Consider the following 23,738-nt stretch of genomic DNA (forward strand, 5'->3'; position numbering starts at 1 on the left):
AAATGTTGAACATAGAAATTTCTTTGTTAGATAAAAACAATAACAGAAACATGTGGATTCTTGCATGTCATATATATATATATCTTGTACATTAGCCACAATGTAAATAAAATCATGAAACAGAAGCTGTATTTCTTGCAATCTTGATTATATATATATATATATATATATATATATATATATATATATATATATATATATATATATATATATATATATATATATATATTCAAAATAGGGGAATATTGTAAACTGACATATAAGAATCTTAAGAATTCTTTAGAGAAATACACTAAGTTATCACAATAAAAGTGGTTGCTCTTAACAGAACATGATGCACATCTAACTGTCAGGCTGGGGTAAAAAGGGCTTGGAAGGTGAACTGACAATAACATCTGAATTTTGTGAGCAAGGCAAAGAAACATTTATTATATGTGAATGCCCATTATATGTTTCGTTTTCCGAATTAAGCTGCGAAACTGATGTAGATGTGGAAATAAGGGGAGATACGTGATGAAATGCAGGGTTAACATTAATAGCAGATGTAGCATTTATTATGCGGCGAACAGTTTGAGGAGAAGAATGAGGAGCTACTTCAAGTGGTATTTGAACCACTGGCTTTTTAGTTAAGGCTGCCATGTTTCTATTAGTATGTACATCATGAACTTGTAATTGAGGCATATTAAATTTAGTCAGTGACGGATCAGAAATATCAGCAGTAGAAAGGTCAACACAATGCTGTCCAACTGGTATGGAGCTCATATCTAAAACACCACTGCTTAATATCTGTTGGCTGCTATCTCTAACATGTTGGTGACTAACAGTTTCCTTAATGTCAGATTGACTAATATTAGCTGAAACTCCAAACTCACTTGGCTTATTTACAATTATGTTAGCTGCTTGAAGCGCCTCCCCAATAGGCAAGGATTTTTTAGTTGGCTGTTGCATGTCAGTTGACCTCAGATAAGCTTTTTGGTCCATTTCACAACCCACAATTCCAGAATTAAGATGTATATTTTGATTAGCAGTCAAACCTACAGCACATTCTGGAGCAACTTGGTCTTTGGAATGATGTAAGGAAGTGCCATAACTTGAGAATGTGTCATTTCCGGTCTGACTACTAGCAACAGCTATCTGAGGACTTTTGCTATGAAAACAACATTTTCCTCCATAATGTGTCCTTAAATGATGCATTTTATAAGACTGAAGCTCTTGTTGATGTCTTCTAGATAATTCCTGTCTCTCTTGTTCTTGCCTAAAACGTAAAAATAAAAGGGTTTTAAAAAGTATTTAAGTACAAAAATACACAAACACTAAATTATAATTACAAATTTTAACTAAATAACTCTTTGCGCCTCACCCTATAGATATTTAAATGGATTTCAGAACAGATTCAAAACCGAATAAAAGAAAGGCCCATTCAAAAACAAAAAAATTGAGGACTCGTGCACTGACGCTAATTACAATTCTCGCATAAATTCTTCGTTTTTAAAGTCAAACTTTGTATAAATTAAATTCTGGCGAACAACATAATATATCCAGCAACTTAAACTAGTGACTTTGCAAGGTGAGCCAATAAACTCCCTATTAGCTAAGAGACTTCAAAAGTTTTCCTATGTAACAAAGATAAATGCCACTTCTCAGTATTCCTCCAGAACTGATTCGTTGGATTAGCATCCTGTTTTGAAGTTATGCTAGTATTACTTGGATCTTACATTTTCAAACCATAAACTGAAGACTTAGCGAATCAACACATTTCCAAACTTCATACCACACCCAGTGGTGATTTTTCGCACAGGCTGTACAGGTGGTCGCATCATGCCACGAGAGGCCTCGAAACCAGATATTTCAGTGATAAGCCAACGGCAAATTTCCTACGTTGAAAACTTGTCCACAGAATTTAGTCCCCTTATTTTATTCAATAAAAAATAAAAGAAGTAAGGTGAATAAATTTAAAAAATAAATGAAAGATAGAGTATAATGCACTAAATGAAATACTGAGAAAAAAAAATTTAGATCAATAAATTAACACCATTTTTCAAGTTAAAAACATTTCTAAACTTGTAATCTTTTATTATCCAATGAAAGATATAAATTTTGAACAGAATCATTTATATCGTTGATCGTCAATGCTGCAATAAGATTTCTTCGCTAGAATCAGAATTTCGATAATCAGGAAATTCTATTTTTTCGTCAGAAGCTTCATCGCCACTCAAGCCATATAATTTGATTTTCAATGATGTAAGTTCACTGAAATTAGTAAGAATATTATCGCAACATTTTTCAAAATTAGTAAAAAAATTCTAAGTACACTATGTCACAAATGACAATTTCTTATACAAGTGAAAATTCTTCAATTGTATTTGTTTAGTTACCTCCAAATAGATACCCGACGGAAATCCATACCAATTTGCAATGTAAGACGAAAGAGATCGTTTTTTGATGATCAAGAACAATAACAATTTGCAGGATAGTATTAGTCAAGGGTCTGTATTACTTATTGAAAATTATGCAGTATGAATATGTTATGAAAAAATTACAGACAAGCTTTCCTACATAAAAGCGTAAAAATTATATTTTAGTATTTTGATGTATTTCAATATGTGTTTCTTAGGGATTGCCATACCGGTATACCACGATACCGAATACCGGTATTTTGAGCCATTTGTACAATTTTGTAATACCGGTATTCACAAGTTTAAATACCGTTTTTTTGATATTTACTAAATTACTTTTTTGATATTTACTAAATGATATTTGATTTATAAAGTTGATTGGTGCAAATCAACAATTGTGCTATGCTCATGGAATTCAATTAATTAGGAGTAATAGATATATTATACCAAAAAATAAAGAACAGAAGAATCCAAATACTGTGGATATAGAAACTTCGGATTCCAACTTTGAAGAGAATAAGAGTGTGAGTGATATTGACAATGAAGATAATGACAATGTAATTGTTGAATAAGATATTGCTAATGAGGATGAAATATTAACCCATCAAGAATTGATTCCTATAATTTATAAAGTTCGAAAAATTGTTAAGATATTTAAACGTTCCCCAATAAAAAATGACATATTAGTAAAATATTTAATAACTGAAAATAAAACAGCATATATGTTAATATTAGATTCTAAAACACGTTGGAACAGTTTACTCCTAATGATGGAACGATTTTTGAAACTGAGAAATCCAATCCAAAAAGCAATAATCGATTTAAACCTGTAAATTAATTTTTCAGATAGTGAAATTCTACTTCCAATAAAACTGACTATTAAGGCATTATGTCGGAGAGATTCTAATTTATTAACAGCTAATGCAATAATAAATTTCATGTTGCAGTCACTGAAAAAACAACACACATCACTATCTGAAACATTATTTATCACACTGAAAAATCGCACAGAAGAAAGGCATACCGAAATAGAAAATGTCTTATGGTATTCACATAATTATAATGATTTTAAAAATGAAAATGAAAAAGAAGAGAAGAAAATAACCAATTCAAATCTCATTACGTTTATAGTAAATTTTATTAAATTTTTTTTACTCATAAACCTATACACATTCAGAAGAATTCGGTTCAGTTATCGAAGATTATGATGATACTAATGTCGATAGTGAAAAGGAATTGTCTCTTGAACAAAAATTAGAATTAGAGATAAATAAAAAAATTTCAACGAACCAAAATACAATACAGAAATCAGCTATATCCAAAACCATCCGACAAGAAATCGATTTATTTGAAGATGAGGGATTTAGAGGTAAATACTTGGAAAACTTATATCTCGCATTGCTAACAGTACCACCGACTAGCGTAGATGCCGAAAGAGCGTTTTCGACAGCTGGTAATTTTTGCACAATATTACTTTTCAGGCTTAATGACAGTACAATTGATGCATTATGTTTTTTAAGATTACTTTTCAAAAATTTGTAATAGTACCACAGACTGAACAGTGATATTTACACTTTTTTGTGATTTAAATAAATAAGATGTTCCTTTACTTTTTTGTGATTCTTTATATACTGTTATAATTTATAGGTTACAAATTATTTTTTGTGATATTTACACTCAAATAAAACTGGCAAATAAAACAAAGAAACACCTGTATTTTCTTTCTTTTTCTTAAATTTCTAATGACGTTATTAAAACCGATATCCCGATATTAAGATCTAAAAATTGCCGAATACCGGTAATAAAATTTTGGTCCGATATTGCAATCCCTAGTGTTTCTATGACAGAAAATATAGTATTGGTCAAAAAAAATTCGAACTCGAGATTTTGACGAATCTCCATATTGCAGGTTTCCTTGAGCTGCAAAAACATATTTTGAGAAATATATCTGTCAAGGTTTTTCTTTTAAAATTACACATTTTTATGTCATTTGTTTTGAGTATAAATATTATAATGATTATTTGAATCTCATATTTATTATTTTCAGATTCAAGTGTTACATACAAAAATCAGAACTATGTTGATATTTTATTATTATATAAGTTCAATTTATTATTCCAATATTTTATATCCCATTTGATGATTTTGGTGAGCCTTCTACTATTGAAGGACACTGTGTGCAAGCAATCTTTAGAGACATTCCTCTTCAAAAAGAGACAATCTTACATAGTGAGAAACAATAGACCGAGTTTCTGCAGGAAATCATTTTTATATTATACATTTTAATATTATTATTTTGGTGTTGTTGGATATTTAAATGTATCTAATATATTCACAGATATCACTTTATCTTTTTTATTTTCTAAATAATTTTGTTCAAAATGATTTCTGTATTAATGTAAAACTTAAAGGAAACTTGGGTAACACTTGTGATATGCCTTTAAATTTTAATTTCTTGCTTGAATACCACTGTAAGGTATGACTGTGTGTCGAATAGCCCCGACACACTTCCACGTGTTGCGGTGGGGGGGGGGGGTTGTAATTATATTTTAATATCTAATTTAATCCAAATTAATTTCCAAAGCTTTATCTCAATTTAGCCCATAGTAATTTCATCCAATTCCACTTTGTTTAATTCAACTGAAGCTATGTAAAAATTACTGTGCCATCAGTTGCTCTTGCCAAGGTGAGCACGAGTATTCAATTGACACGTGGCCGAAAATCCCATGTTATATAAGACTAGTGATCATTTGTTTCGGTCCTTTCCGACTTCTGCTTTTGTGCCGCACTGTGGCGGACGTGCCTTGTCCGCGTCTCTGCTTGTAAATAAAATTGCCTTCCCGGGATGGATTAAAATGAATTTAAAAGTGCAAAATGTCTCTTCAATGTCTTCCAACCTGCATTCTGCCTCAAACAAAATAAGCAACCATTTTAACAAAATGGCTTAATGTAAAACTTTATCGATTATAAAGTACATTCTCTGTGAAAATGAGTGAAAATAAAATACGTTAAATAACATTGCCAGAATTATCTTCAATTATATAAGGAATATTAGGAAATAAGCATGGTGCTGCAGTTAAAAGCGTAAATACGCTAACTTAACGTTACTTTATTACCATCAACAGATTTTACTTAGAGGGCGACTCAAAATAGTTCAACGTCCTTGGCTTCATATTGTCAAACTTCATCACTAACCACCCCAGCAAACAGAAATTTAGTTTCTTTTATAAAAATAAAATCGTGGTAACCCCAAAAAAATATTAGATTTCTGAAATTAGTGCAATTTAAGAGATATGAACTTCATTGTAGTTAAAAGAATTCCAAAGAATCTTTTTAATCTTTTGATGTACAGAGTTTTTCTGTTTTCAAACCTTTCTCTGTTATGCTATATGGGAATAACACTGCAATAGCCAGCATAGAAGTTGATAAAAGAACAGTGGAATGAAACAAATATTCTTAAAGTCAGTGGGCTTGTCTAGGACAAGAGCAGTTAGAAACAACAACATAAAACAAATAAAACAATTCCTAAAAATTCCATCAAATGAAAGAAAACAGCTAAAAAAGTCAATAGATAAAATTTTAATAAAAATCTAGGGATAATTTCTATTATCTAATGCTTGTAATATATTATTACTAATATGTTCTTAATAAGATATATAAAAAGAACTAGGTTCACATAAAAAAAATTCTATTTTAATAAAAATGATGTACTTAATATTATTAATTTATAAAATAAATTTTCAATATTTAACTTTTTCTTAATTCCACAAAAACAATAACAGAACTCATTTAATTTTTTTTTTTTTTAATCTTCATATAAGTTTTTCACATGAGCTTATATTAAGTAAAAGGCTTCTGAAAGCAATGAACGCTATTTTAAAGCTATTCTCTCTCAATAACTTGATCAAGAAATTGATATGCAGCACAATTTTTTAAAATATGAGCTATTAAAAAAGATATTTTCACTCTGAATATTTTTATGATTTGTATAAACAGACATTCAGTCTCATTTTTATAATATCCTCAGATTTTATAAATAAAAAAGAATTTTATCAGTATATAATAAATAAAAATGATTACAATTTGGGAAATTTTTTTCTAAAATTAACAAAAGATATGCAAATGATACAATGACAATTATGGAATCTTCAAGAGGTGTAGAACTGGCTAAACAAAAGATCTATCACAATCACCTTTCATAATTAATTTACTAAGTGTTAGACCATTTAAACTAAATAATTATCTGACATGCTTGTACCACACTTTTTTGAAATTAAGTTCCTTTGGTAGCCAAATACAATGAATTTCTAAGTAGAGCTTGACATTAGTTAAGTAGTAATTGAGCATGAGAATAACTAAAACTGAAGAATATATTCATTTGGAATATAAACTGTAAGCAGTTACACGATTTTGATAATCAGCGCTTGAACAGTGAAATATTGTTACGAAATTTCCGGGGTTCGTTCGGATAGTGGGAGTTATATGGTGTGAAGAACGCTTAATCAGCAGGCGGCAGTAGAAAAAGAAACAACGACGTTTATTTACACGAAGACACACAGGACAGCACAAAAACGACAACTATATACAGCACAGAGAAGACAATTATCTTCAGTCGCGAGACGTGCAAACAGCAGCACACAACAAGACTCTACTGCAGACAGTAGCGCACAGCTTAGTTCAGCACTAGCTTGACTCCGTCGCTGCTCTGCTAATCTCTGGAAGTCCCGCTGTCCACCGTCGATTCCGACTACTCTCTCCGATTACCCTCCTCTGGCAGCTGCAGCTGCCTCCTTTTATAGGTCTCAGGAGGCAGGGCTAGAAGCCTCTCAACCAATCAGGAACGTTCGAGGTGTATCTCGGTTCCTAATGGACGGATCGGGAAAATTCTCGATGCTTCGGGTATAATTTATTTTGGCGCCAAAGGCGCCAAATTCGTCACCAAGTCGCCAAATGGTCGCCAAGCTCATGGACCTCCGACGCGACACCCGGACTCCGTCTAATACAGATGACTGTAAAACTGTATTTCTAATGATGAAACCAACTATGCTGGGAAGCCGCATCACAGATTCGTAACAATATTATTATATACTACAAACAAAATTTCTGTTGCAACTGTTTATTTAATTATTGTATTAGGTAAGTATAACTAACTGTTTTTGCATTTTGCTTGTATGTCAATAAATATGTTTTTCGCTTAACACTAAGCTGAGTGTGTGTGTGTGTGTGTGTGTGTGTGTGTGTGTGTGTGTGTGTGTGTGTGTGTGTGTGTGTGTGTGTGTGTTTGTGTGTTTGTGTGTTTGTGTGTGTGTTTGTGTGTGTGTTGCTTTCTGTGTTTTTATGGATTCCTAATTCTTTTTTAGAATACAGAAATTTGTAATTTTAAAATAACAAGTTGTGCGCTCAAAATATATGAAACTGAGCTATTCAAGATTCATAATACTGGACAATATTTAAGCAGGTAGAATTATTACTTCTACATCAAGATGTTTTGGATCTGATTGCCGGTGATCGTGTGAAGCCTAACTGTTTCGGAGTCGCTGCTTCAACGGGACAGCAAGTATCCTTTAAAAGAATGATGCCTTCGCACAATTAATATCAGTCGGTAATATGGATAACACCATTGTTGAATAAATTTCATCTTGTGATTCAGCTAAAAGTACATTGGACAAGTTTATTTCAATTTATACGATGAGTTCCGGAAAAGGTATGGATCATCTAATGGAGCAATTTTTCACTTTTAATAAGTAATCACACACATTGCGCGACTACAGCGGAATTTCAAAGAATCAAACGACGTTAGAGAGATTGGTTAAAATCAAACTACCTGATTTTTTACTCATGAGTAGGTTAATGTCAATTCTTTCTATAGACTATTTCGAATTCGAAAGAATATAGAAAAATTTTCCGGAGAAAGAGAAAGGAAATTAATAAATTAACTGAGCATCTCCATCCTATTGAAATGAAACTGCCGGGCAAACAAAGTAAACATTCTGCTTTTGATATTAAAACTTCACTGAATAAGAGAATTGAGTCTGGTGCTTCTGCCTTAATGACTCCTCTTGAACAATATTTTCTCTCATATGAACCTTCCTTATCACCAAAGGAGGTTAAGATAGGAAATAATTTGAGTATATTTGCATTTCGTCCAGAAACTGTCAAAATTAAAATGTTTGTGTTAGCCAAATAGGAAAATAATCATCTGTGTAATGTATCGTTTGTTCTGAAAATGAGTAGAAATTCATTCTCTGTCAGTAAAGTAGTTGATGAAGGCTATAATTTCAAAGTAAATAGAAACGGTTGCTACTTATTCAAAAAAGGCCTTGTTCATTTTGCAAGAAAAAGAATTTCACGTGTACTCCATGCTTTAAAGTTAAAAATTGTAATGTCTATTAAATCAGCTGATATTTCAATGGTAGCGGAAAGTATTATGCAGCTATGGTACGAGAGACAGAATGGTGTTGATGTCTCAGCATCTAATGATTTCTATGAAGGCTACATGCTAAGCAAGCAACATAGGGAGATTTTTAGAATCGGAAAAAACCGAACAACAGTAGCTGGTGAACTGTTAATGTAGATATATGTGGCCTCAGGCAAGAAATATATGTTGGTGTTGCTTGATTGCATGCTTTAAATATAACTTTACAAAGCTTCCTAAAGTAATTTTTACCAATAAAAAATAGGAGGGCGTGAATTGCCTGAAGATATTCATCAGTAAGTCTGCAATAGTTGGCCATAGAATTAAAAAGTTGTTAAAAGATGAATGAACAAAATTTAATAATTATGAGATTAGTTCTCTTTTCATCTAAAGGAAGTTTTACGAATTTTTAAGTTTACGAATAAGTTAAGTTAATAATGCTATAAACATCTCATCAAAATGGTGTTAAAAGGGAAAATCGCACATTAATATAAGTGCTCGATCTCTCATTCACACTAAAAAATTTTCATTCAAGTCATGGTCTGAAGCAATTAACACTGTGGTTTATGAGTTAAAAAGAACTGCAAAGACATCAATATCAGATATCAAGTATGGCCCAATAAAGAGAAGTCATGCATTGACCACTTACGAATATTTGGCCCGAGGGTTACATCCATGTTCCAAAGTCACAGAGGAAAAAATAAAATACAAAAAGTAAGAGAGGTCACCTAATTAGGTACTGTGATTACTAAGACGACCGTAGAATATGTACCATTAATAATAAGATTGTTTTAAGTCGAAATTTTAAGAACAAATGCTTGGAAATTTGATTTCAAGAACTGCTGAAACATTAAACAAAAAAGTCAATATTATCCTGCCGTAGATAATGAGAATTCTTCAGATTCAGCAGCTCAAAGAGAATAGAAATGTGTGAAGAAGACACGAACACTGTCAGCTCTGGCTTTATTATATGGTCACATTAAAAAAGAAATTAAAAAACACACTTCTGGGATTACACATTAATGACAGAATATCCACTCCAGATTCTTATACCTCATCAATGTCAGCAGATGATGCCGATAAATAGAAGCAAGCCATGAATGAGGAAATTAATTCCTTGAAAGAAAACAAAACTTGGAATCTTGCTGAATTGCCTGAAGGCAAGAAATGAAGTAAAGTCATAATGAACTGTTTAGACTATGCGGGTGACAGGAAAAGAGGCATTCCAAAACTACTATAATTTAGTAAATTTCCTTACGGTGTTATATCTCGAATAAACCAAATTTAAATTAATGTAGCCCTCTCTACTACCAAAACTGAAAATTTTATTGCATATAAAAATGCAAACAAATGCATTTGGCGTGGTAGATTATTCAGCGAAATTAATGCAACAAACAAGATATCAGTGTTGTGTACAAGGTGTGTATGTTGATAACGCTAGTGCTTAAAATTAGTGAAAAATCCAGAATACCATAAGAGATCAAAATATCTTAATATGAAGTTTCACTTCATTAAGAACTAAGAATTACAGATAAGGGATAAAACAGTTTTGCTTGAGGGGAAATATTAAATAGAACAAACAAATTCCTATTGGGACTACATATTTAACGGTTGTAATAAATAAGAGTAACTGTAATTGTTTTCGTACTTCAGTTGTACAGAAATATGTCTTCAGTCTGACACTAAGCTGTTCTGTTCTAGTGTGTGTTGATTATTCATCTTAATGGTTTCCTAATTAACTCCTTTATATCATACTGAATTAAGAACATTAAAATAATATACAGTTTTATGAAGAATGTGCAGCTTGTTAATAGCTTACAATGCTCAATTGAAGTTAAAAAACTTTCCAACTACCAAATTATTCATTATTTTTGTACTTAAAATTTACTATGATCTACAAATTCAAAACTATCCAGTAATTTAAACAAAATACTTCAATGAATTTTGAGTTTGATGCCTTTGCATTAAATAACTTTATTAAAACTGGGAAATGAAGATAAAATCACATTTCAGTGTTTCTAACTCAAATGGCTCCCAAAAGAAAAACTAATACAGGAGACTAAACAGACACTTCAAGCATCTAGTTAGCATTCGGTTTGCACAAAACAAATACATGAAAATGAACGTACCTTTCTAGAATAACTTTCAAATATTCATCATTGCATTCTAGTATTTCGAAATTTTTATTTTCTTCTTCAGGTTGTGGTATCTGAAAAGAAAAAACTTAAAATTACCCAAAAAAAAGCATTTCTATTTAAATATAAAACTTTATCTATATTATTAAACAAAAGCAGTTACTTTGCTCTATTTTACAATTATTAATGCTATTCTCGAAAAATTATAATATATCTGAATGAAGGGAGTAACAAAAATTTCTAGATGTCTACAAAAAAATTGCAAGTTTGGAATTAAATGAAACGGGGACTTATTAAATATTTTTAGTATTAGAACTCAGTATTATTACAAATCATGAGAATACAAATAAAAATGAGATATAATTCAAATCATTAGTTGAGGATATGCATATATATCTATCTTTTCAAAGTTACAGTGTAATTTTTTGAATCAAAATATAAAAAATTATCAAAATTATAATTTTTTTTATATTTGAAAAAAATTGTTCGAAAAAATATTTTAATAAAATTACTTATATACAATAATATCCATAGCACCTTGCACACATGAATTATTAATAAGTCTGTATTGATTAAAAAAAATTGAAAAAATTATCTTTAATGGAATAAGTGACTTCTCAAAACTTGTCTGATCTATATACTTTCAGACTGTAGTATTTATTTTAAGTTATGTTGCACTACCTTTATTGCTTCAATTTAAAAATCTAAAAAAATTTGAAGGTTCCTTGCAATAGCCTAACTTGCAATTTTAATGATTAATTTAAAAATTATTATTAAAAAAATTAACAGAAACCAATATTTATATCAGGAAAAAATCTATCAAAAACTCAAAATTCAATATATAATAATCACCAAAATCATTCAATTTCTTCTCATTTTGTATGGCAAAAGTAAAAAGTAAATGTTTTTGAGATAAGTAGAAAATTTATACAGAAACGTGACAGGCATCTCATTTTTTTTGCAGGAGAGGGAAGAAGTCAATGAAAATGTCACTAGGATGTATGTTTCCGCCTCAAAAATAAATTCATGATGTGTAATTTACAAATATGTTCGTATTGATAATTATATTATTTTTGATTCTGAAGGAAAATAGGAGTATTATATTGCATACTAAGTCTACTATCGTATCATATACAATCAGAAAGTAACAAAATAACACAGTAATGAAAAGCTTGAAGTATTCAGAAAAACTGTGAACATAAAAATTTTTAAAAATTCATAATGATAGAAAAAATAAAAATTTCAATCAAGATATAAATTATTTTTATAAATAATAAGAGGTCTTCTTGAGTTTTTCCTTAAAACAAATTTTGGAGAATGCCTTTACTTTAGGGAAATTTAACCGAAGCCCTTTGGTAACTTCCTAGGATCAATGCTTGAACAAGAATTGTACTATACTTGTTTTGCACTACAATGAGGTTAATTTCTGGAATGAAGAATTTAGGATAGGTTTAAAATTGTTTTGCATTGGTTGTTGGATCCATCATTGTAGAATTAATTACTATGAAATAAAATTCTAAAAAGATTTTGAAAATAATATTTTTGAATGAATATTCTTTGTAATGTGAAAACAGTTACATTAAGAAGTACGATTCAAAATTGACAACAAATAAGTAGAAATAAAAGAACAAAAGTTTCAGGTTGAAATAATAAAGTTCATCCTACACATTTTATTACATTATCGGTAAATTTATGCAAATACATTTTTTCAAGCAAGTTAGCAGTTTCTATTTATTATACTTTGTGCATTATAGTAAATGACAATTTTGAATGTGCTATTAATGACACTTGATCATCGTTGTTATTATTAATTCTCATGTAATCATGGAACTTTTCTGGTCTAAGGTTGCCAAAAATTGAAAGAAAAAAATCGTCGTTAACATAAGTTAATAATTATTATATATTGGGAAATCTGCTTTAGCTTTTAATTTCAGATTGTATAGTTTTTTAATATGATTTGAAATTTTTATTTACATTATTAATATACTAATAAAATAAAAAGTAACTTTTTGTGCATATATGGTTAATCCGTAAAATCGAGTTTTAACTGCATGGTTTTAGTTAAGAGTTGTACAATTTATCGTACTCTAGGGACACATAAATAGCAATTAAACTCTATCACCTCTATTATTATTACTTTTACACACTGAATGCATCTAGATAAAATGCATGTGTAAATACATCATCAAAATAGTTATAGAATAATAGAATACTTCCTATAATTTGACTAAATTTATTCAAGTTCTTCAATGTTCAAATCCTTTCAAAAATATTTACAGCAAAGAGAAATTGGTTCAACTAAATCTATAAACTTGATGCAGAATCTCAATTAGATTTTTTTTTTTAGAAGAATTAGAATGTTCAGATGCTGGATTAAAAATGCTTCTAAATTTAGCAAGAAAAAAATGCTTACATTCTGTTGATATTTCAACAATAGCATTAAATTGGAGAATGTTGTACCTTAAAGGAACAGCTTTTTAAATTATTTGTAATATCTAAAGAATCTTGTAAAAAATAATTTAGTGTAATTAAATTAGCTTTCAACCATCTCAAAGAGCATGAGCGATTATTGTTTAGAATAATTACAGTTGCTCTTTTTTTAAAAAGACATAGCGACATTATGATGCTGTAAACAAAGTCTCAATTAAATTTCCACAAAGCCGTACACTATGATTATCCATAAAAATAATTTATATCTTGATAGAAATATTTTTTCAATATCATTACTATTGTTTTGAAATTTTTACATTCTAATTTTTCTGAATGCTTTTCAAGTCTTTCATTCCTGTGTTCTCTTATTATTTTCTAAACTTTTTAATCTTATATGGTAGAAAAATAGACATGGTACACAATGTAATTTTTCCAAATTTCATTCAAAATCGTAAAGAGCATTATACCTCAGAATATGAACATGTTTGCTAATTAGACACATTAAAAATATTTGTTTCTTAACTCCTCAACATTCATTACTATATTTGGCATTTTAACTTTCTCACACCTGGCATGTGAACCACCATAAACTAATTTTTTTGTGTATTGTAACTAATATATATTCAAGCATGATAGGCAAACATTTGAAAAATTCGAGCAATCTAAATTCATTGAATTGAGTCTTCAACCAAAAATACAGATACAATACCATCTGTTTGAATATTAAAATAATTAAATTATAAGTTTTATTTATATTTTTCAATACAATTTAAGAAGTTAAAAGAAAATATCCCTCCAAAGATTTAACTGCAACAATTTTTCTTGACTATTTTACATACAATACAATTTCACCAAATGTCAAAAGCTCATTCAAAAAATAAGGCAGTAAATTTATTAATTTCAAAGGGAAATAATAATACATTATTGATATAAAGATATTGCATTCAGGAGTTATCAAGTTATTAAAATATTCAAAATTGATTCATCCGATTTTACTAATTTTCCTATCTTATTTTATTATTCATAGCATTAGCATGCTTGTTTAATATCAAAGGTCTAACTGAACTGCAGCAAATGGAGTTTTATCAAACCATCTGTATTTAAGAATTATAGGTAAATAAGAAAAACTTATACTTACTTGGAGATGTTTTCCATCTTCTGAACTGTAAGTACAATATAACGGATTAGCATTTGCATCCTTTAAATAGGAAGGTTGTAACTGAATCATTTGATGCGAGGCAGTAGTAAACTGAGACATCTCAGGAACCTTATTAATTGTTTCAGGACCAGAAAGAATCATATGATTCATAGCTGGAGATGACGATACCCCTGAATATGATACATTTCCTAATGTTCCAGACACAGGAAGACAGTGAATCATTTTTTGGGCATCTACTGCATTAACAGGAGTTTGTAAACTATTTAAAGGCATTTTGTAACTATCACCACTAGCAGATGAGAGACTAGAACTCAGATTTGAAGATGGCAAAACACTATACTGAGAAGAAGAAATAATACCATAACCTGAAACTATTAGTGACTGATTAGCAACTGGCAAATTATCACTTACAGGAACTTCCTTATTTTCAAATTCATTATAAATACTAGAAGTAACTGGGTTTACTTTCTCTGCAAGAAGTTGCTTATTAGCAATATCTGGATCACAAATATTAGATCGCTCTGGTGCAGTTGGAAAAGCTTTCATGTTATCTGAATGAATACTAGATATGTCATGGCAATTAACATCTGGTAATTTGACGTTATAATCAGTAGTCTGAACATTAGAAACCAAAGCATGAGCAATATTTGGATTCGGTATAGGTAAATGAATAGTAGGTTTAGCAACACTGTGAGAAATTATAGAATCTACAGCACCCAACTTGGCAGATTGATCCTCAGCTACGCCAATATCAGATATGCTTCGAGTGAAGTTGGTTGCAAAACTTTGGGAGTGAGGTACTGTAGCTTGCAGAAGAGATGACATTAATGTTGGATTACTAGAAGAATGTTGAAGCGTAAGTGTCTGGGTAGTATATCCAGGTACTATTTGCTGTTCTTGAGAAAGCAATTTTCCAGCTGGAGCATGGATTTGCACTGGCTCTGCTGTAACACTGCTATTACTCACAACAGCTTTTTTGCACAAATCTTCATTTGAAGATGACTGCATAAGCTTTCCTGAAGTTTCATCAGCTACACGTGTAATGTGAAATCTTCCTTGTTTTTTAACATTAAGCTCCGGGGCGGTGGTAACAGGAATAGATACACTATGTACAGGATCAGGAATTAAAGCTGACTGAATTGTTGGTGTTTCAAGCACAGGAGTAACTTTGAAACGAGACACATTGCTTGTAGGTGGCACTTCTAATGTTTCACTTTTTTGATGAGCTAAAAGGATGTAAAAAAAAAATAATAATTTCATAAAAGCAGCTTACATGTTTTCTTATATATGTAACTCCGCTTAATGATTACAAAAAATCATTATACTTTAAATGATTATAATTCGTAAGTATTACACAAGATTATAACTAAAAAACAAATCAATATTATGAATTTATTCTTATTTTTATTTATTATAGAGAAAATCATAATAAAATGGCCCTTTACAATATTATCATAATCAGAAAAGTCGATAACATCAGATAATGGTGTCTAGAAGATAGTGGCGATAAAGACGTTTGCGTAGTCTCTCGAGACCTAAAAGTCTCAAATTCTATTCGAAGTACATCGCAAGGCAGAGCCAACGATTAGGGGATTTCAAAACAATTTTGTGACATCAATTTTTTTTTTAATTAATTATTCTGGATTTCTGAAAAGTTTCTTCTGGTAAACCTTTTGAATATAGTTTCTACATTCATTTTATATAACCTCAACTTGTTCATTTAGCATGATATATCATTCTAGTGCTATCGATAAAAAGTTGAATGCGTTCTTTCCCAAGAATGCTTTGAGATTGATTACGCTAAAAGACACAAAAATGTGAAGCATCCTGAATTAGTATAACAAAATCAAGTAGCTCCGATCTTAGAAGTGGGAGTGAAGAAATGAAAATACATGGGAAATTATTTCATCAAAAGTTCTATCATCAAACAAAAGGTGCTCTAAATATAAAAGATAATTTTTTTTTCTTTCTTTCTGAATTGGAAGGGATTTATAAGAATAAGCATAGTATTTTTTTTCCCATGTTTTTTCTTGCGTCGATATTGTCTTATACCTTATTACCTTTTATATAATTATATATTGTAGAAGCATTGTTCACTTTGAAAAAAAAATTAATTAACCAAGAAAAATTTTATGAATTTTCATATTTAATTATTTTATTTTATAAAGCATTATTTTGCTTACGTTATCATTGCCCAATATTAAGCATTTATAAATTACTTTAATCCTGCTCGGTAAATTCATTTTTGTAGTAACTGAAATATTTTATAAGTATTAAAAAAAGATCCAGAAGTTCAAGAACTGGATTAAATTCGAACAAAATTCAAAGTAGTTAAAAACGCATTCCTTCGATTAAATATTTCCATGATCCTGCTGCAATAAATTTAGGTAATTTAGTGTTGCAACCTGTGTTTCTATCTATAAACTACAATCTAGTATGAAATATAACTATATTTTCTCTAGAATTAGATCTCAGTGCAATTAAATCTCAAAAGTCTCATCAAAAACAAACTCAACTCAACTCAAACAATCTTTTAATGGCTAGAAAAAAAAAAAAGAAAAAAAATTAAAAAATTTTTTAACCCTCGGAACATTTTTTTTTTAAATATCTTTGCAAATTTTTTGACAATGAGAAAAAAGGGAGATTATCTGAATTTAAAAAAAAAAAAGCTAATAATAATTTTTTTAAATAAATGTAATATTAATTATGAGTGATTTTGAAGCCAAATTTAAGAAACTGTGCTCCCCCCATCGACGAACCACTGCCGCACCCTCTATTCATTTGTTAGCACTGTCAACCGGTTCATAATAAGAGGTATACCGTTATTAAATAAATATTATTAAAAGACTATTAAGTCTACAATCCAGATTTCTTTTTGTATAACCTAAATTGTACGTGGTCGTTTGAAGACATTTTTGATCGATTTCCATCACCAGATGCTGATTGCAACTTGGCATTTGCATTAAAATTCCTACTCTTAACGAGGGTACAGATACCGATTAAAAATCAGATAATAAATTTCTTAAATATATCATATATAATTTTTAGTCAACAAATATAGTTCTTATTGTTATTGAATTGTAAAAAATTTTCAAATTATATATGCATGAAAATAAGGAAAACTAAGACTTTTCAGTTATTATTTACTTCGAAAATAACAGAAATAACCAAGTTACAGAGACTCAATAAAAGTTACAGTTGCAATGAAATCTTGGAACTAGAAGAAGAAAATCGCACATTACGTTAGTAGTATCACTGATGCCCTAGCACCAATCTTGGAAGGCGTTTTAGTAGGAAATATTTAATGTGTTTCGTATCAGAAAGCAAAAATGTTATAGATATTATCTACCCCATATTCTTAAAAATCGGACAAATATTTTTCAGTTCTTTAAAATTATTCGAAAGATTCTATTTACAGTGACCTTCGAATAATTGGAAACCTTTCGAATCAAATTCGTTCATTGTTCGATTTTTATTCTTTAATTTCTCGAATTTTCTAAAAAATTCAAAATATTGATTATAAATCGAATAAATTTCGATAAATTCAGTATATAAATCTATTTCTGAATTGCTTTTATTATTTAGATATATTTGTACACTGAGCTTTTAATGATCGAAAGAGAATAACTTTTAAATTTCTTAACTCCCTCGACAAATTATAGGAAATTTATAAGGATTAACGAGAACAGATATTCAAAAATCGGAAATCCAGTTTCTATTAAATTTCATGGCTCTCTTTTGTTTCTCCTCCTCCACTTAAAATTTTCTTCTCCAGAAAACCTTTAGCTATACTATATTAGAAAAAGTATTACAAATGTTTTCATACACTATTGAAACAACAAGCATAATGATACTCTTGTAAAAACTTTATTACCTTTGTACACTGAATACGTTTAGATAAAATGCATATTTAAATATATCATCAAAATAGTGATGAAATGACGAGAATACTTGTATTAAAAGAAATTTATTCCAGATCCTCACTGTTTGAACCATTACAAAAAAATGCCTTACACAGCTAAAAAAATAATTATCGAACAGAAACAGTAAAATCTCATTTCAAAAATTCTCAAAATGAATTAAAATGCCTCTAAATAAAAAATTCTTCAATTTTATAAGCATTTTAAACGTAGAAAATCTCGAGTAGCAAAAAGTGCAAAATCTTCATTATGAACTTCCGAAACTTCTTGTATCATTTGAATATAATTTTTATTTTCAGAATCTTGTGATTTAGTATACTGAAATCTGTTCAAATGAACATAAGTATTTGGATTAATTAATGTTACTCTTCTCTTTAAAAACATAAAGATGCACAAATTTCAAAAACAAATGGATTTTTTTTTAACAAAAATTGCAAAATGAACAATTTTAGCAAATGTTTCTTTGAAAAAAATAGTGAAATCAGTGCAATGGAGGTGGTCATTTTAATTGTTTTTTTATTTTAATAAACTAATCTAAATGCATTAATATATCCATTTAACTTATTTTAATATGCTACAATAAAAATAAAAAAGAATTTCGTAAATATGATTACTTAAAAAGGTTTATTACAATAAAAATGTTTTATTTAATGTTGCATTCCACTCAATTATTTCAAAGCTGGAATTAAATGTAACTTTATTTTAAATTTCCATAATAATTTTTAACATAATAAGCAAACTAATCAACTAATATTATCATGTAATATTATTAAACACTATCCGCCTTTGGCGACCAGCCGGTTCGCCAATCTTAATGCTCATTAAAACTTTAATAATTAAATATTTTATGTAATTCCTACTTTAATAGCTTCTTTATTAAAATATTTTAAAACTTCAAATTTTAATTCACTCATAATATTATAAAGGCCTCCAGTCATAACGTAATCTGTATCTCTCTAATTTTCTGTTAGCTCCCGTAGAATTTATGCCTTAAATTAAAGTGGAAATGATTAATCTGCAATTTATCTAATAATATTTTTTTACTAAAACAAAGCATTTTTTTTTTTTGTAATATGATTACTGAAAACAGAGTCACTGAGCATTTAAACCTTATGGGAACTAAGGAATATCTTTCTTAATTTATGTAATATCTCAAGAATTTGTCTACAAAATTTTCTGAAATTCGTCATGAACAGATCGATTCATTAACAATGTTTAATTTTAAATGCATCAAACACTAAGAAAATAAACAGAATCGTTTAAAATAATCGGTCGAAAACATGTAAAAAAATTACTTAAAAAACGATTAACTTAAACTAACATAAATACAATTTAATTACAAAAGCATACAACTAACCTAAAAATAATTTAAATCTAGTCCGCTTCCATTGAAAATAGATGTAAACAATCAGAACACAATGCGCATGCTTGAATGTTTCTACGCCAGTTGGGAAAACGCTATGCAGATCAGAAATTTTTAATTTCCTTTATTTTGTTTTATTTTAATTCAAAAGTACTTCAGAATGAATCTGAAAGATCGATTAATTAACAAATTTTAATTTTAAATGCATCAAACATTAAGAAAATGAACAGAATCGTTTGAAATAATCGGCCGAAAAATGTTAAGCCTAAGCCTCATTAGCGTGGAGAAAAAATACTGAAGCCTTACTCATTTGGCAGTGGGGAAATGAAGATTTTTTTTGGCGGGAAAGTTAGTTTTTAATTAATAATTAAAATTCTAATTAAAATTTCAAAAAAAGGGACCCCAGGTGCACATTCCCGACCTCCAAGGTATACACGTACCAAATTTGGTAGCTGTAGGTCAAATGGTCTTTTCTGTAGAGCGCCAACACACACACACACATTGAGCTTTATATAAGTATAGATTACACCTAAACCATTATATAATGCAACTACAGGAAGTAGTTCACCACATTTTGAAACAAGATAGCATAGTACAACGTTTTAAAGTGATCCCTTGAAATTATTTATTAATAAGATTTTACAGAATTATTTTTATTATTATTATTTTGTATTGAGATATTAAAGGAATTATTTCATTCAGAATAAAAAATAACTGTAATCCAACAATTCCGGATATTAAAGGGTTTAAGAAGAGGATCTGATCTGATGACTGCAATCCATCTGAAGATGACTGATAAATTAAATGAGACGGATTTATTTGACGTGAAATATGGCAGAAAGAGGAAATCAATTAATTCAACGTCAATGTGGTTATGGCTACTGCAATTCAGGAAACGTCAAGCAGTACTTTTGGAACGTCCAGTTCGTGGGGAATTTACCAAATTTAGACATGCCTGTCAGCACGGTTTATAAAATTTTACCAAACAGGAGTTGTTTCCTGCTGACCTGCCAAAAAGAGACACTTTCGCCCTGTATTTTCCTGTTAGAACAGGAGTGTTTAATGCTTGGTTATGAAAAATTTTGTGAACAAAATAAGTTCATTACCATCGCTAAGATTCTATCAATAATTAAAACTGCAGAATATGAGCAAGATATAACTCGTTTCAAATGCAACCATTGCCTCTTCATTTTCAACTGTGCGTTGCTTGTTTCCGGCAGCATTTAACACTGGCCCTTTCTTTTTCGATATTTGTCCTCCGAGCCCTGCAACTTGTGCTGTTAATGGGACACGTTAAGAATCTCTTTTACGCAACATCTCATTGCAGCAGCGCGGATGTGTGGATAGCACAAATGTTTTTCAAGTTGCGCTCCTCCGCACATTGCAAAACCAGTGAAGTAGCTGTTGAATCTCACTTTAGAATCAAAATTAACAGTCACCATTTCTCAATAGTCTGGCCACGATTACTTAACTTGAACACTTGCAACTTCTGACTGAGGGGGTTAACTAAGAGATGTTGTGTACAGGGGCCCGATTGCGAACTTAGGTGAATTGGAAATACGCATTACACAACAAATTCACAATATCACTATTGTAACACTCCGATCTGTAGTGGAAAAAACTGTTTTGTGCTTTCATTTTGTAGAAGAAAACAGTGGATTGCATAATGAACATTTTTTAAGCAAGTCGTAGCCGACTTAATTTTCTTGACAGTTTTAGTTTTTGCCTTTCTACGGTTTTTGGACTACGGACAATTAAAAACCGATTTTATTTTTGGTTATCCTACGGTTTTTTGGCCTTGAGACAATTACAAACCGAATTCGTTTTTGCTTTTCCTACGGTTTTTGATATAGGGACAGTTAAAAACCGATTTTTTTTCCCTATCCGACTGTTGCACCTGCTTGTCGTGCGGGATGGGCTTTGTACAGCAATACAGCACCATCTATCGGTCAACTCGAAATAAATTTCCACTGCTTCATGTATACTCAAATGAAATATCAGATAATACTGATTATTGGTTCTTATTTCACAGCCTTCTGAAAATGCCACTTTAATTACAATAATATATATTTACTATATATTCGCCCAAGGTTTTTCCCACTTTAAAAGAATGTTTTGTTTTTTGAGAAATTACCCCTAGCACTCTTCGTTTATACTTATTTTCTTCATAAATCAATAATATTAGTTGCCTTTTCAGTTTTATTGTTAAAATCACATCAAATAGACATATATCGCACTATCTAATCAGGAATAGGATCACAAATAGATGGCTATACTCTATGAAATCGAGACAACTGTGGCTTTTAGGATTTTTAAAAATATTAACTCTATTCTGAAGATTTACATAGTAAATGCAATAAGCAATCGGATTCCTGACAAACTTTTAGACTTCAACAGTGAGCATTGGCGGTATTGAAATAAATTTGTTAAATTCTACACTTTGGGCGATTATCTTTAAACATGTAGCAATTTAGAAATAGCACTTCTCTCAAACAGTGCTTGATTCTTAAAGTTGTGTAATATGTGTAAAATCTTGCAGGAGGAAAAAAGATATGTTCAAATAGGAATCACTTCATAAAGAATATGGTAAAAGATTCAACGCACAAATGACCAGCTCGTAAAATGCTGGTAAACAACCTGAAGCATACAATATTAGAGAATGCATAAAAACTAGGTGTAATTCTCTCAATGAACTTTATTTCCCTAGAGACATCTCTCTATAAAAGGTTGGTTCATTCAAGTAAAGTGTTCTTCAAAAGTTGATATTTTTATTCAGAACTCACAGAAAGAATTCAAATGAACTTAGTTTCTGTTGCTTGGCGAGTGGTGGCTACGGCATACTATGATTCCTTTCCCAAACAGTCATCAGCAGCTTAACATGCATAAACGGCTTCATTAAATTTGGCTTCTGAATTAATTTTACTACTAAATTTGGCATTTTTTCGTCCCCACATTGAATTTTGTCTGGAAAAAAATGGCATAAATCCCCATGGCAGCCTGTAAGACTAGTGCTCCGGACATCTGCAGACACACCTTATTTCAATCCCACCGCTTATGTTTGGTATATCTGTCTGTTTATTACTTCCCGGGAGTAGCTCGCGCAATACACTGTGGAACTGTAGAACCTCTCATTCTTTTTTTCTGAGTATGAATTTAATTTTGCAATTGTTATTTAAATTTTTCAAGTATCTAATAACATTCTTTTAAAACTTTCAGTGTTCAAAGGCAAGTCTTCAATACGCATCAAAAAATGGTACTCATCATCACATAGAAAAGCATACCATTTTTACTTGCCGATACTTTCAAAAGATACTAATTTAAGTTGCTGTCCGAAGAATAATTATTCATAAAAGATTAATTAAAAGGTGTGCACTGCTATTTTTTCCATAAAAAATGCAAAAATAAAATACTTTCAAATGCATTAATTATAATTTTACAGTGTTTCATTATATTTATTTTCTTTTTTTCTCCCTTTTATACTACAATTTATTGGATATTCTGATGCTGACTTTGCTAACGCTGTGGGCACAAGAAAATCAATTTCTGAATACGTGTTCAAATTTAAACAATGATTTAATAACTTCGTGCAGCCAGACACAACAAATTGTCATTAAATATACAACTAAAGCTGAATAAATAGTAGCTTCAATAGAATCGAAAGAAATCCTATGGCTTCGACAATTCATACAAAATGTAACTGAAAGTGAAATCTGTGAAGAAGTTTTAAAAAAAATCAAAGTGCCTTCACGCTGATCAAAAATACTGCATTTTACAACTGTATAAAGCAAACAAAGGTACAATGCGAAAACTGAAAAGCAGCTGGCTGATATTTTTTACAAAAGTTCTTCCTAAAGTTAAATTTGAAAAATTAAGGAAGCTCCTCAACAGAAAAAAAAAAGTTACTTGTGTGACTTTTAAAA

General features: G+C 30.0%; 1 protein-coding gene across 3 annotated transcripts in view; it reads right to left on the bottom strand.

Moving 5' to 3' along the window:
* Positions 1–202: 202 nt before the first annotated feature.
* Positions 203–23,738, bottom strand: part of LOC129960139 (serine/threonine-protein kinase WNK1-like) — a 177,632-nt gene continuing 154,096 nt past the window's right edge. For all 3 annotated transcript variants that reach the window (XM_056073316.1, XM_056073315.1, XM_056073314.1), the window contains exons 19-21: positions 14,515–15,761; positions 10,941–11,020; positions 203–1,255 (exon numbers count right to left, since the gene is read on the bottom strand). In XM_056073316.1, the coding sequence (XP_055929291.1) occupies positions 343–1,255; positions 10,941–11,020; positions 14,515–15,761 (2,240 nt within the window). In that variant the 3' untranslated portion in view covers positions 203–342. The remainder of the gene's footprint in view (positions 1,256–10,940; positions 11,021–14,514; positions 15,762–23,738) is intronic.

Source organism: Argiope bruennichi, chromosome X2 (genome assembly GCF_947563725.1).
Source record: "Argiope bruennichi chromosome X2, qqArgBrue1.1, whole genome shotgun sequence".
NCBI lineage: Eukaryota > Metazoa > Arthropoda > Arachnida > Araneae > Araneidae > Argiope > Argiope bruennichi.